The sequence below is a fragment of the Eurytemora carolleeae genome, unplaced genomic scaffold, assembly GCF_000591075.1.
Source record: "Eurytemora carolleeae unplaced genomic scaffold, Eaff_2.0 scaffold267, whole genome shotgun sequence".
In the NCBI taxonomy this organism is placed as follows: Eukaryota; Metazoa; Arthropoda; class Copepoda; order Calanoida; family Temoridae; genus Eurytemora; species Eurytemora carolleeae.
The window spans coordinates 46052-61917 of record NW_019396281.1 but is presented as its reverse complement, the minus strand read 5'-3'; the positions used below and the strand labels follow the sequence as shown (position 1 = coordinate 61917).

The following is a 15866-nucleotide window of genomic DNA, read 5'->3' as shown; positions in this document are numbered from 1 at the left end:
ACATCAGGTTGCAAAAATATAATGTTCTTGCCATTTAATTCAAATCAAATATACGTCCATAGAAAACGGCTGTATCGATGTGGCCCAAATGTGTGGGAAGGTATACATACTGTCTGAATTTAACCCTGAACAGGCTGACGCCCCCCCCCTCTAGTTTTTTGTCTCATTTTTTTACTATCACCGTGAAATTTTGTGACTTTTAATTAATAGAAATTTTAAGGATTTTTTGTAAATTTTTTTTTCAATGCATAGGGTAGGATAGATAGATAGATAGATAGATAGATAGATAGATAGATAGATAGATAGATAGATAGATAGATAGAAAGATATATAGATAGATAGAAAGATTGACAATGTGAATGACGAGAACAATAAATACCTTTAAGTGATGATAAAACATTCGTCTTTTTATTGATGCTTTTAGTTTCAAGTATGCACACACTATAATGGACGGTGAAATACTAATACAAGTTGCAGTGCTTTACATTTAGTATTTAAAAGGGTTTACAGTTTTTGTTTTAGTTTATTGTAACTTAACAAGCACTTCAAATAAATGACTTATTACACACACTTGAAAACTGATTTAACTATTGTTAAATGTGGTTCTAGCAAGAGCACCTTGCATTGCTCAGCAAATCATCTTAAATAATACACTAGCTCAAGTACCCAATGTTGCCCGTTTTTTTTACCCATGTTACAACAAGAGAACCTTTTTTGCAGCCATTTTATTTAACATTTTATTTATTTAACATTTTTTTAGAGCTTAATTATATGTATATATCAATATTGGTATTTTCATTCTTTCTATTTTTTCTCTTCTTGCAGTGTTTGATTTTCTCTTTTTATTCTCAAATCTGTAATAACTGGTGCATTAGAAAGTCTGAATTTTAATATTTTCAATTTGTTTATCAACAATGCGTCCCTGATTCCTTGAATGTTTAAGCCTGGTATAAATTGTAAGATTTTTACAATTCTGTCTCACATTCTGTACAATGTACATTCATCTTAATGTTAAATTTGCCTTCTGACTCTTAAGTTTTGCATTGTGTGTGTGAATAAAAATATATGCATCAGTCAAATATAATAAGAAATGACTTGATTACTAATTTTATAATCCTGATATCTTTGCGACATGTCGTAGAACTTTGATATTATAATCTATGAAATCTGCCAGTTAAAAAGTTTACACCATAAGGTCGCAAAGATATAAGGATAGTTAAATTAGAAGGGTTTGAAGCGTTAAACTTTTCTTTTCTGGCCTTTTTTTATTATTTTTTTTGAAAAATTACTGTTACAATTAGTTTTGTGCACAACAAATATTTCTTGTGATTTTACTTTTTTCGAGATTTAAAAATGTGTTAATACATTTTTTAATGAAGTAATTCCAAATATTAAAACTTTTTGTTGATTTAAAATTTTATTTAATTTAGATTTCAATCCTGCAACAATCAACAGGCAGGGTGGCGAGCAGTGCTGAACAGTACGGTGCAGTACAACAGGTTTACATTCAGAGATACAGGGAGAACCAAAAACAGTGGAATTCTCGTTCTTTTTTCTTTTAAAAATAAAATGTTGCAAAAACTTTGTAATTTTTAATTAAAATGTTGATTTTTTTAGAGACGTACAAGTTGCTATAAAAATGGTATACATAATACATATACATTTTTTAAGAAAAAGTTTATTTGCAACAACTGAAAATACAAAGTCCTTGGTGAAATTTCCAAGTAGAATAAATAACAAAGACGATATATATTTGACAGTTTTCTGATTCTCACTGTCAAATATCATAGATTTTATACAAATAGTAAATCTAATCTTGTTCTTAATGAAATATTATTTTATATATGATACAAGAAAATAATAGAAATTGAACTGACAATATATGCAGTGTTGCAATAAAAACACAAAAATTACAAAATATACAGAGATAAACAAAAAAGTGAGTTGCCGTGGTAAAACAAAAGGCCAAAGCGTTTTGACGCTTTTAAGATTAATTGTCTATATTTCAGTGAGACTATTCTTTTTTTTTTAAACTGAACACTTTCCGCTCATTTTGATTCTCTAATCCTTATAAATTTGGAACCTGAAGATGTAAACCTTTGATATTTCAAACTATGTCTAAAAAGTCTAGGATATCCGTGTTTAAAGATATGAGCCCTAAACATAAGTTTGCAGCCAGTGCCCATAGTTCTTTATTTACTATTTACGTACAAAAGCTGATTTATTCTCGGTATTATTATCTATAGTTTTGTAATTATAGGAGATGAGAATAGCAACAAGTGTGGAGATTATGCTCCTGCATTTAGAAAATATCAAGGTAAAACTTTCATTATTCACATGAGAGTTAAACACAATATCAGAACAGTTGAACCGTTCATCAACTTTGCGAACGATTTGGAGTCTTTTACATTATAAAATCTGCAACCCCCCCCCCCCCTTGATAAAAATATTAAATTTTTTAATATCCATTAATTTAATTCATTCAGAGAAGTTTTGAGCGCGAGCACAGCGAGTTAGAAGAAACGAAGAGGATACTTGTTCAGCATAAGCTTATAGGAAATATACTAAATATTATTTTTTTCACAATTTAGATCCAGAAATGTTAAACTACCGACATTAATTGAAAATTGTTAAGAAAAACGTGTAAATGTTAAGGTGTAAATGATAAAATATTAGTAAATGATAAAATATTAGATAAGATGTTAATAAATGGTAAGATATTAGTAAATAGTAAGATATTAGTAAATTGTAAAATATTAGTAAATTATAAAATAATAGTAAATTGTTAAATATTAGTAAATGGTAAGATGGGTATAGTTAATGGTAAGATTTTAGTAAATAGTAAGATATTTATAGTTAATGGTAAGATATTAGTAAATGTTAAGGTTAGTAGTGAATGGTAAGGAAAGTAGTAAAAGGTAAGATATAGTATGGTATCTATAGTAAATAGTATGGTGCATATGTGTTTGTGTGAATGTTTACTATGGCCTGACGTGAATAATAATCAAATATGCAAATTAGAAACTTTTTTTGATTTAAACAGGGAACAGGACAAACAAATATATAGTCATTCCAAGCAATACAATTAGGGGAGTATGGGGGGGGGGGATTTAGTTAGGAGCTTAGATAAGAAATATGAAATAAAATAATTGGTTTGCTACAAGTAATTAATTAAATTTTTCTTTCATCTTGTTTCTTTTGGTTTTGTATTCTATCTGATGCTTGCTTTTTGTTTGGTTGGACCAGAAGGAAATATAATCAGCATAATGGAAAGTCATTTAGTTAAGGAATAAAATAGGAAGAAGGGAGGGGGGGGGGTGCAGTAAGGAAGGTACCGTGAGCACTGTGATTCAAAGGTCTCAAGCTCTTAAGCAAAAATCTATGTAAATTTTGTCCAATTACTTCTTAAAAACCTAAACTAATGTAAATGTAAATGGTAACAGAAAAGCATAAGTGAGTTAGAGTGGAAAAACCAAAGCCCAAGGCGTTCCGACACTTCAAAGTCGACCCTGTCTTAAAAATTAATGAGCCTTTATATAAGCAGACTAAATCTATGTGTGAGAGGTAGCTAGGTATTAGGATACAAAACTAGTCTTTTAAATAAGGAAGCAGTCTTTAACATAAGGAGGTATTCTTTAAGATATCTTAGGAAGTTAGGAGGTAGCCTTAGCATAAGGAGGTAGTCTTTAACATAAGGAGGTAGTCTTTAACATAAGGAAGTAGTCTTTAGCATAAGGAGGTAGTCTTTAGCATAAGGAGATAGTCTTTAGAATAAGGGAATAGTCTTTAACATGAGGACGTAGGCTTTAGCATAAGAAGGTAGTTTTTTAAATAAAGAGGTAGTCTTAAGTATTTATGTGTTAAAAAATATCTGTTCATGTTTCAAAAGTGTAATTTTTACAAGACCTTCTGCACTTCCTTTATTTGAGTTAGTGTGTATGTACTTATAGTACATTGTACACATATAATGAATTTGAACTTTCTTTTCGATTGTTTATTGTAATGGTTGATGTACGTGACACGGAGTTAGCACATTATTTAAACAATGCAACAAACATACTTCTATACCTACGTACCTTCCAATCTACTACCATACCTACCCACCTTCCTATACCTACCTTACTTTCATCATCCCTCCCTTCCTCCCCTCTGACATATCTGAACGCATACCTTCATATAGCTACATACCTACATCTGTATCAATTACTATCACCTTCCTACCTCCCTGGCTTCCTATATATTACAAGATTAAAGTGTGTTATCCATACTTATATTAAATTTATTCTTTATTCATATTTTCTTGAAATTAGATTAATTTTTAATTGGTATATTAGAGAGTGAAGGAAGAAAAGAAATAATACCAAGAAACAGATCTATATCAGTTATACAGGGCTCAAAGTATCCGGTAAATAATTAAATTTTAACTAATATAAAATAAATCATAAACAGAATTAACATTTGATTAAATTTACTTCTTATCTCTGACATCTGAAAGGAATGAGGGAGGGGCAGGGTAATTTTTTTTATTAAAAAAAACGCAAAAGTTGATTAGATCGCAAAAATTTTTTAGAAGTTTTTCTTGCAAGCAAGGGCGCCAAAAAAGGAGTCTATCACGTCAAACTAAAGTAAATTGCACAGCATGTGTAAATGGCCCTCTATTAATCATTATAATTATCATTTAAGTTTTTTCTGAATTGTCCAAATCTTTTATAGCCAATTTTGGCTTCAAATTTGAAAAGTAAAAAATTGATTGAATTTGTTTTTCAGGATCTTCCAGAACTTCGGCGTGCTAGTTTATCAACAGGGCACAGCCACAACTTGCACAACAGCAACAACAGTCTTACTGTAGATTCTAGTAGTTCTAATACAAGACCTAAATCTCCTACTCTACTACAGATGGTAAGCAACTACTTTTGTGGTAACTCAACTGACACAATTGGAAAGTTTTAGGACGGTCAGAGTTTAAAAATGTTGAAAATCCACGAATAAAAAAAGTACAATGCATTTTTAACCAAATCTCAGCAATAAGTGTTCGATGGATGGTTGAGGTTTGGTTAACATTTGACCGTCCAAAAACTTTCCCTGATTCAAATATCAAAGGTCTAAAACCTTAGTTTCCAAAGATATAGGGATTATAAAATCAGAGTTTGTGAAAAGACTTTTTTAAAATGTGAACCCGGAGCACCTTCGCAGACTCTAAAAACAAATTGTTTTAGATAGATCCTTAATCTTGAAATATCTTAATTAACATATGCTGCAAATTACCTCCACCCCCCCCCCTCTCCCGTTATTTTATGTATTTGATCGAATGAGTAAGGGCGTATTTATGTACTAGATATTTGCATATATAAATTACAATAAAACTACCGGTATATGTATGGGATGTCCATGCCAGTTTTTTATCCTACCAAAACAAAATTTAAACAAATTGACAGGAAACCTTAGATTCTTACATGACTATGTTTTACTCCCCTCTCTCATGTACAAGCAGCTGTCCTCCTGTATCTATTACCTAAACCCCCTCCTCCTATTCTAAACCTGGTTTATCTATTACCTGAACCCCCTCGTCCTATTCTAAACCTGGTTTATCTATTACCTAAACCCCCTCCTCATTTTCTAAACCTGGTTTATCTATCACCTAAACCCCCTCCTCCTATTCTAAACCTGCTTTATCTATTACCTGAACCCCCTCGTCCTATTCTAAACCTGGTTAATCTATTACCTAAACCCCCTCCTCCTATTCTAAACCTGGTTTATATATTTACTAAACCTCCTCCTCCTATTCTAAACCTGGTTTATCTATTACCTAAACCTCCTTTTCTCCTACTATTCTAAACTTTTTCCACCTATTCTAAACTGTCTCCTCCTATTCTAAACCACCTCCCACTATTCTAAACTCTCTCCTCCTATTCTAAACTCTCTCCTCTTATTATCAACCCCCTCATCCTATTCTAAACCTGGTTTATCTACTTCCTAACGAACCAAACCTTTTTGTCATTCTCTTTTTAATCTACATTTGAGATTTATTTGTTGTATGATGTGATAAACCTTTCAAGGTCTAGTCTCTAGTCTCCAGATATCGTCTTGTCTTTGCAATCTGAACTCTCTTGTCACAAACACTAAACATTCAACTAGTAAAATGCATTGAGGGATTTCTTCTGACCATGAAGTAGGAACAAATCTTAACTGCATGCCTTGGAATAAAGGCTTGATTAAAGTATATTGCACTGTAAACATGTACATAAAGATACAGGGTGTTGCAAAAATAATGGAAAAACGTATTTTTAATTTTAAATTTAAAAATCAATGTCAATAGCTCTTGAACCATGAGGCTAGAACGGATTCAGAATGAATTTATCCACTTGAAATTGAGCATAGCCATGTTTTGTACTCTTTAGTTATACATTGGGTGTCCTTTTTGTGACACCCTGTATATGAGAAGTATACAGAAGTTAGTGTTTATCTCTGATCTAACCCTATTAATTTAATCCTTTGTCCAGGTATCTGTTAGAAGCTTAGCGACCACTGTTAGGCCAGTCCAGATATATAATAATATTTTTAATTTAACTATTTCATAGAAACAATTTCTTTTTTTCTTGTTTACTCTGCATCGCGGTCCGTAACCATTTTCCACTAACAATGGATGAAAACTGTTCTTGAAATGCAGCATTGTAACTTAGCATTGTAACTTAGCATTGTAACTTAGCATTGTAACTTAGCATTGTAACTTAGCATCGTAACTTAGCATTGTAACTTAGCATTATCTATGTCTTAAGTCAGACCGACAGTAAAATACTAAGCTTTTTTTCAACGGCTTTAACTAAGTTCTTTATTTATAAAACACTAGCTAAAGCGCCCGGCGTTTCCGTGGAATTCAAAACAAAAACAAAAAACTTAAAAAAAATTTTTTAAATTTTTTAGCCTATTTTACCCCATGGATACTCCTGGGTTCCCTAAAAAAATTCAGCCCATTCGGTCCAGCCGTTTGGCCGACTATAGAGAACATTAAATACGAATTTCTTGTTTTATTATATACATTGAATATACAGTCTTTCTCAAACATGCATAGAACTCATCTTTCTAGGCTAGGACTCTTTTGTTAAAAATATTAAAAAAATATTTAAAAAGTTTAAAATATTTGTTGACTAAATACTAGTGATGAGTTCTCGAGAAAATTAGAAAAGAAAACAAGCATTTTCAGACCTATAGCAGAAGAAGAAAATAAGGTTTTTATATTTTATTTTTATCATATTCTTCTTTTTTTCTTTTTTCATATTCTTGTTTCTTTCTTTTCTCATAACCTTGTATCTTTCTTTTTCCATATCATGTCTTTTTTCATATCCTGTCTCCGTCTTTTTTTTATTCTTTCACCTTTCTTTTCATATTCTTGTATCTTTCTTTTTCATATCCTTGTAACTTTCTTTTCCATATTTCGTTACCTTTTTTCATATCCTTGCACCTTTCTTTTTCATGTGTTTGTACCTTTCTTTTTCATATCCTTGTAACTTTCTTTTTCATATGTTTGTACCTTTCTTTTTCATATCCTTGTGCCTTTCTTTTTCATAGACTGTTACCTTTTTTTCATATCCTTGTACGTTTCTTTTTCATATCGTTGTACCTTTCTTTTTCATATTCTTGTATCATTCTTTTTTATAACCTTGTACGGTTCTTTTTATAACCTTATACCTTTTCTCCTATCATGCTATCTTTATTTTTCATATCCTATTACCTTTTCTTTTTTATATTCTTTTACCTTTTTTCATAATCTTTTACCTTTCTTTTTATATCCTTGTATCTTTCTTTTTCAAATCCTTGTACCTTTTTTCCTATCATGTAACCTTTCTTTTTCATATCTTGTCCTTTTTCAAATCATGTTCCCTTTTTATTGTACTCTAATTTTTCATATTCTTGCATTTTCTTTTTCATATCCTTGTACCTATCTTTTTCATATCCTTGTACCTATCTTTTTCATATCCTTGTACCCATCTTTTTCATATCCTTGTACCTATCTTTTACATATCCTTTGACCTATCTTTTTCATATCCTTGTACCTATCTTTTTCATATCCTTGTACCTATCTTTTTTATTAACTTTACTTACTTTTATTAGTTGCGTTCTGTAGCATTTCTGCGCTATTGATGCTAGTCACCCTAAAGATAATAAAAAAAAAAACAATTTTTATTGAAAAATTTATTCACAATCTTTACTTAACAGGGTCGCTTCTCATCTAATTATCATAAATTAACCTTTATAACAATGATTTAACAACATCCTTTTTTTGGATATATTTTCCTCTACGTTCCTAAAATTAACCTGCACAAAGAACTCATTGGAGTAAATTTTCTTTTATACAATTTATGTGTGTGTGCCATTATAATTTTGCACTCTAGTCTATGAATTTGATTTACAAGAATGCGAATCAGCATTCCTCAGACCACATTCTGCGCAGGAACTTTTAAATATTATTTAGTTTTTGTTAACTGTCTTATTTATTTTTAGTGCTCGTAAAAGAATTAAGGATACGATAAAAAAACCGCAAGTCACATAGTTTCAAACTGCTATGAAAATTGGGTTTAATTTTCAAGATTGGGTCACTACTCACCTTGGCCTTCGAGTTCACCTAACTAACTTACTCATTCGTCTTATATCCTAAACATGTACATTTTAGAACTATAAACCACTTTTCAGCTTCAGTTTAAAAGAAGTAATTGGCAAAATTCTCATTTTTTGCATTAGAGCTTTCAACCTTTGGATTACAGTGAAGTGCTTAAGGAATATCTTTTAGACAATAAACATTGATAAACATCAAAAGTTGTCAACAAGTAATTGTTTCCTTTAATTTAAAGATTTTGAAACTTTTTGTTATTTCAGAATGATTCCAACAATAACAGTAGTAAGGAGAATAAGAATCGAGGTTTATTGGATCGAAGAAGAGATTCAAGGCGACAATCACAGTTCGATGTCGACACAATTATCGAGGAGATCGACGAGCTCGCAGTGAAGCGAGACAGTTCTCCCACCCCTCCATCTGTTGGTTCGGCCACACCCCTGCTCAATAGTCCCCGCCCACTTGTACTCCCCTCCTCCCCGGCTGAGATACTCAAACGGAAAAAGTAAGATTTTTCAAAATAATCCTTTACAACTTGTTAAACTTAAAGAATAAAGGGCGTGCAACGTACGGGGTAAAAGTTTCAGAAGACATTGTGAAATTTGCCGTTTTAAACAAAATGGATATAATTTACTATTTTCAACATTTGGAAGTTTCGAACATGCTGAGACGTTATTGAAGGAACCCTCCCTTTATATCCCCAACTTTTTTAACTTACCAACCTTTCTCCGCTTACCAAGCATAAAAATGACAGACATTTTTATACTTTCACACAGAGATAAATTCATTCAGTTTTCTTTCTTTCTATGATATTTAAGAGGTACCGTTGTGAATTGGGCATGAAAGTTGTACTCTTCAAAATGCTTTTGTTAGTTGTAATACAATTGCTTTAAAGTTTGCCCAGTAAAATGCGTGGTAAGAAAATCAGCGGTGAAAGCTGACATGTCAAGGAAAGATGTTTTATCTTGCAATTTTAGATTGACATAAATCAAAACTTGATTTTTTTTATAACTCCTCACTGGATACCGCTACATTTAAGTTTGAATTTTGACGGCTTCGCCCCTTATAATGAAGGCTCCGAGATTTAAACTTTTTAGAAAGAAAAATTAAATTCTGGTTTCAATTTATTATCTTGTATTCCTATTTACTGAATTGTTGTAAATCTCGTGATCAAGGATTGATCTATTCTATCATATGCAGATCTACAAATTAAAATAAATTCTTATCCTGTAGGCATAACTTTAATTGAGGTATTAAGCTTTGGTCATCTGATTTAAAGGGAGTGTTCGCAAAAAATGCAGGGGGTATAGGTTTACGGCGAAAAATAAGCGATTTTATCGCTACGAATCATAATTCTATCTATTTTCGACGCATTCGTGTAAAGTTGATATTCCATTTTATTTTTATTTTTCATGATCTGAGAGTTACTTTTGAACACATTTATTTCTGTTTCGAGGATTCTCGATTTTGAAGACGACATTTTTATATTTTGCAACATTCAACTCGGATCTAAAATAATTAATTTATTCCCAAACAAATCATTCAGATACTATAAACAATAGACAGTCTTCGATTATTTTCGACACATTCGTATACATATTGATTTTTCATAATATTTATTTATGTTTCATGATCTGAGATTTACTTTTGAAAACATTTATTTTCTTGTTTAGAGGATTTTTGATAATGAAGACGACATTTTCATATTTTCCAGGAATGGTCGAAAATCCAGCGCCTGCGAAATATTATTTTTAAAAAAATCAAAAATATTATAAAATATTAACTTTATACTAGTGCGTCGAAAAAAAATCAATGACTATTGTTTGTAATATTTTAAGGATTTGTTTGAAATTAAATTGATTTGTTTACGATCCGAATTGAATGTTGCATCTTTCTTAATTTGTATGAACGTAATGTTCTTCAGTATAAGTCGTTTTTAACTATTTTCTCCTTATAGACGCAACAGATAGAAGTAAGATTAGTAACGATCAAACGCGCTTATTTTTCGCCGTAAAGCCTATCCCCCCTTTCATTTTTCGCGAAAATCCCCTTTGAAAGTAATCATATTAGATATCGTAATTAAGCGTTCAAGATTAACAATATCCACACAAAATTTCCGATCTCGGAGTTTATATTAAATGTTTTGGATAAATTAAATAAAATAAGTTAACAAACGTATGTTACTAAAATTGTAAAATAAAAAATCATTGACTCCGTAATTAGGCCCAAGAAAAAAACACACATTTTATGGAAACCTACAATTATTTGGGAAGAGTTTTTGTAATCCTAGGATTTATGACAACCACACCCCCTTCCCCTTGGTAACCAATCCTCCCCCATCTTCTTTATTTATTGGTTTATATACTCAATACATTATAAAATATATTACAGTCCTCTGTATAATTTATACATTAATCTTTATACCACGTTATCATACTCTCATATTAGATACGCGCACAGATAATTAAGGGAAGTTTACAACAAAAAAAAAAACATATACAAATAGAAAGAATTAACATTTATTGTAAATGACTAAAACAATATAATAAATAAAGTAAATACCGATATGGCTCTACCTGTTAATTTTCTTTTCTATTTAAATTTTCCTGTTAGCTCTTTTTCAAGAAATTGATATTATTTTTTTCTGAATAATTGAAGGCGACATTTACTGATAAGACCTTGGTGTAAATCTGAAGTACTGTATAAGGAGTACTGAGTAAGAAGAAGGGAAGAATGAAATGCTTATTTACTTCTTATTATCCATTGTAGTGTGACTAAAGGTTCTTCTTTCAGCTTAGATATTCTAGGAATCCGGATTATATTCTTTAGTTTACAGTACATCTTGTACACCCTGTACACCCTGTACACACTGTACACCCTGTACACACTGTACACCCTGTACACACTGTAAACCCTGTACACACTGAGCCCAAAACTTAAAACAGGGTATCGTAATGAAAACCAGTTTTAAAACCCGGGTTTCGCGAATGGGGTTAGGCAGTTTTGTGGATATCAATATTTTTTGTTGTGAAATATCATTTCATTTATTTTCTTCATAATCTCCACTTTTTAAATCTTTTAAATCAAAATCTACAATAATGCTTAGACCCCATAAAGGAAACTCGAGAGTTTCGTTCAACGATACTCTTTTAAATTTCGGGCTCTGTACACACTTTACACGCTATACACACTGTACACACTGTACACCCTATACACCCTATACACACTGTACACATTGTACACCCTGTAAGTTGTAACCCTGTACATACTGTTCACCCTGAATAACCTGTACAATACACACATCCCGTACACCCTGTACACACTGTGGACCCTAAATAATATGCACACCCTGTAGACCCTGTACTTACTGTACAGCGTACACCCTGTACATCCTGTGCATATTTAAAGAAAATCAAAAATTGGCGCGAATTAAAAGGATGCTAAAAAATGACAGTTTTGTGTAGAATCTATATCTTTTTCACAACCCATGAAGCCTATTTTATTTTAATGTAAACAAAAAATATGTAACTTTCCTTTTCCTTTCCTTTCCTTTCCTTTCCTTTCCTTTCCTTTTCCTTTCCTTTCCTTTCCTTTCCTTTTCCTTTCCTTTCCTTTCCTGTCCTTTTCCTTTTATTTTTTTTTTATTTTTTAGAATTGGAGGAAATATTTCCTCAACCTTTATTTTTGAGGTTTTTAAATATTTTCTCCTGAAACACTTAATTTCGTATGTTTTTGTTATATTTCATAAATAACTAATTCCCAACTTATACTTTCAACACTCTACAATGTAAACTCTACACCCTCTGTACACTCTGTACATGTATATAACTGTAAAGTCACTTGACTCTTTTCTGTACATTTTATACTTAACATTCAACTCACTAATCTCATATTAATGCACAGAGTCACACAGTGCACTAAACGTGCAGGTCTTTTTTGAACATTCTGTACACTGTACACTGTACACTGTAAAACCAAAGCTCTACACTTTACTTTAATCTAAACCTCGTACTTTTACAAAATACACACTACACAGTACAGTGTACAATTCTAATGTCTAATTTTTATAATATTTTTAGATCTTTGATTCTTCATCTGCAGACCTGGTATTCTGATCTATACTGGCCATATGACGAGGAATATATTTAAACATAATTCAATAATATATTCTCCACCTAAACTTCAGCTTGAATTTGCATTCATTTTACAATAAACATAAACATGGGAGTGGTCATAGTCCCTGAGGTTTTACTGTTTTGCATAGACTTTGTAATAATAACTTTTTAAAATTAAATGAAAATGAAATTTTTTTATTAAAGAAGGTTAACACTTTTGATTGGGGGTCAGCGGAGATCCAAGTACCATGGAATAATTAAGACATTATTTCAAGACAAGGGTGGCTGTGTAAGGCGACTTTAACCGCCAAAAAACGACATTAACTCCCTCTGATGGTTGATTAGAGGTTTATAAGCATGACCATAAATGCATCATGAAGTGTAACAATATATTTTGTTTCCAATCCTACCATGTTATACATGTAACAAATCCTATACCATAACTTCACTAGTTTCGTGCTCTGAATATTTGTCTGGTCGTGTTAGCATCATTTTGTCCAGGTCTGGTAGTTAGTAGAGGGGGGCCGGGGGGGCACTGCTAATATTTACAAGATGGGATTTGAGTTTTTATTTAAATCTGCAAATCTTGAGCAATAATGATACAATTTAGTTCAGCTTCGTGCGTGGAAGATTGATTGATTGGTTGGTCTGTGCGCGTGTTTAAATATGTGCGTGCACAGGAGGAAACTATCCTTGGGCTCAGATATTTTATTTCCGGTCTCCTTTCAGGTACTTAAGTTCACACAAATTTTTTTTTACAAAAAGCATATTCTGAAAAATGTTTTGCTTCAGTTGCTGCATTTGCAATCGTGGTAGCAACCTTGATTGGTTGAATTCACGAAGATATCACGACACACGAACTCAACAGTATATTCAACAGAAATAATCAAATATTCGGGAAACTATCTGATTGGTTCAGAGACCTCAACGAGAGGAGGAGGAGAGCTAACCTGGAGTTTAAAAACTCCGTAACTCAATGCAAAACAAAGATATACCCGCGGTGAAACCTTGGATTAACATATTTTCATCCGTCATCTTTAGGGGAGAAGCTTCACTAGGAGATTCTAAACGAAGGTGGCTCGGAAATACCGTGAATTTTAATTCAGTAAATCCCGTGAAGAACATGAATGTGAATATTTTTATTTTTCTCTAAAAACAAGGTTGATTTTTTCTTTCTTAAAAATGTACGTAATTAAAAAATATTTGTTTCTGAATAAATATGTAGCATTCATAATAGATAAGACATTATCGCCATTTTTCTGTAATAACAATAGTATATTTTATAAATGGTTATTTATTTCTAACTATTTTCTAACACAAGATAAAAAACATCTTATTTTTTTGTTTATTGTAATAATATTTTAAGTTGTTAGTTGTTGATAATAGTCTCTGTCAATTTTGTGCTCAATTTTATTTTCGTGGTTATTCCCTTTTGTACATAAAGATCTTTGATTGCGCTAATAAAGCATTCTGTGATACTACTGCAGATATACATATTGTGATATTTGTAAACAGAGATGTAATTATATGTAAGGAGAAATTGATGATGGAAATGGAACAGTTTTATTTCAAAATTGATTAAAATCATTTAAAAGTAAAAGTAGGGATCGTAACTCAAATTGCATCAGTACAAGTTTGGGAAGCTTATTATTGGAATTTATATAAGATATTTTTCAGTAAGTCCTATATATATATATATTTATATAGCCCTTGGTATTAATTTAAGTGCCTACTACCTTAATGAATAATGACGACTTCTATATCGTCTTTGTTACGGAATTTTTTGTAATAATTTTTTTGTAGCATAGCAGTTAAGAAATTTACCACATAAAACTGCTAGTCTCGGGATTTCCAAAATGTGGTCTACCATTTATTTTTACCATAAAAATTGACGGAGATGTTAGGATAAATGCCCAGATTCCAGTTTATTAAAAATCAACAAAACTGCTCAAATGTTTAATATCTCCATCAATTTCAAAAATACAACGAGGGTAGACCATGTTTTGAAAAGCTCATTAGACTTTCAATCTTTTTACTAATGCAATTTATGTAATTTATCAATTATCGGAAATCAAAGACGATATTCAAGTTGTCTCTTGCAATTCCAATGTTTATTGGGACACCCTGTACTTTACTTCTACTCAGTTAAATAAATGCATGTTTAATTAAAGCAATCAGAGCCCACACAAATGACACAATGAACAATCAGGACTCTAACCATATAAATGTGGCATCATGAATCATTATTCTACGGGGAGGGGGGGGGGGGGGTAAATTAAATAAGGATGGAAGGGGGAATAAGTAAAAGTTGTGCAGGAATGTAATTTGTTACAAGTTTTGTTTTTAAATCGACTTAACAATTGGTAGACCACCCCTATGTTTAAATAATAAAACAATCTCTTTAAAAATTCCTAATTTGAATACCAATTAGGTTTATAATAATTGCTCTGTTTCCGTCATCAGTTCTCCTAAATCTCAAGTCATATATTGTAACCTATCGGCCTAACTATACTATTAGTAAAATATATTTAATGTTAGATAACGATTAATTAGAAGAGGTTAATTACACATTGTTATGGTTAATTAGGACCGATTGGAAGGTTATTAGGGTACCTTATTTGAAATACTTCATATCCATCCACCCATACCCTTCTACCCTTTACTAAATAGATCATATAGGTAGTAAATAAATATTAACACAATAAAAGAGTACAAGTTAGGGAGTCTGGGTAATGTATAAAACATCTTCATTGTAGCACTATCTGAGACCCAATGACCTGTAGTAAAAGCCCTACTCCAAAAAGGTTTCTCGAACACGTATCTATCCAGGTACAATTCAGTCTCACTTAGCTATCAATGTCTAAACCTGGACACAATATCGTCATCTATCAATGTCAACCAGGACGCGACCTTGTAATCGATCAACGCCACACCTGTGGGCGCGATCAGCTATCAAAGTCTACAAGGACACAAGCACTCAATTAATCAATGCCAAACCAATAAGCATTAACAGCAACACATTTGTTTAGGAACAAGGACACAATTACTCTCTCGCAGCAATCAAATCGGAGTCTCTATACCAACTTAGTATATTTCATGATGTCAGATTAGAAGTAGGTCTTAACAGCGTAATTACAAGTTAT

The 15866-nt window shown here is 31.6% G+C and overlaps 1 protein-coding gene across 1 annotated transcript; it reads left to right on the top strand.

The window, feature by feature from the left end:
• Positions 1 to 88: 88 nt before the first annotated feature.
• On the top strand, positions 89 to 15265 carry LOC111700080 (lymphoid-restricted membrane protein). The gene is made up of 12 exons (XM_023470894.1): positions 89 to 100; positions 1431 to 1499; positions 2261 to 2317; positions 2487 to 2556; positions 4335 to 4405; positions 4768 to 4899; positions 6501 to 6532; positions 7157 to 7226; positions 8872 to 9113; positions 12688 to 12745; positions 13404 to 13452; positions 13516 to 15265. Exons 1-12 carry the CDS (start codon positions 89 to 91, stop codon positions 13554 to 13556), a joined length of 903 nt encoding a protein of 300 aa, XP_023326662.1. The 3' UTR covers positions 13557 to 15265.
• The last annotated feature ends 601 nt before the right edge of the window (positions 15266 to 15866 follow it).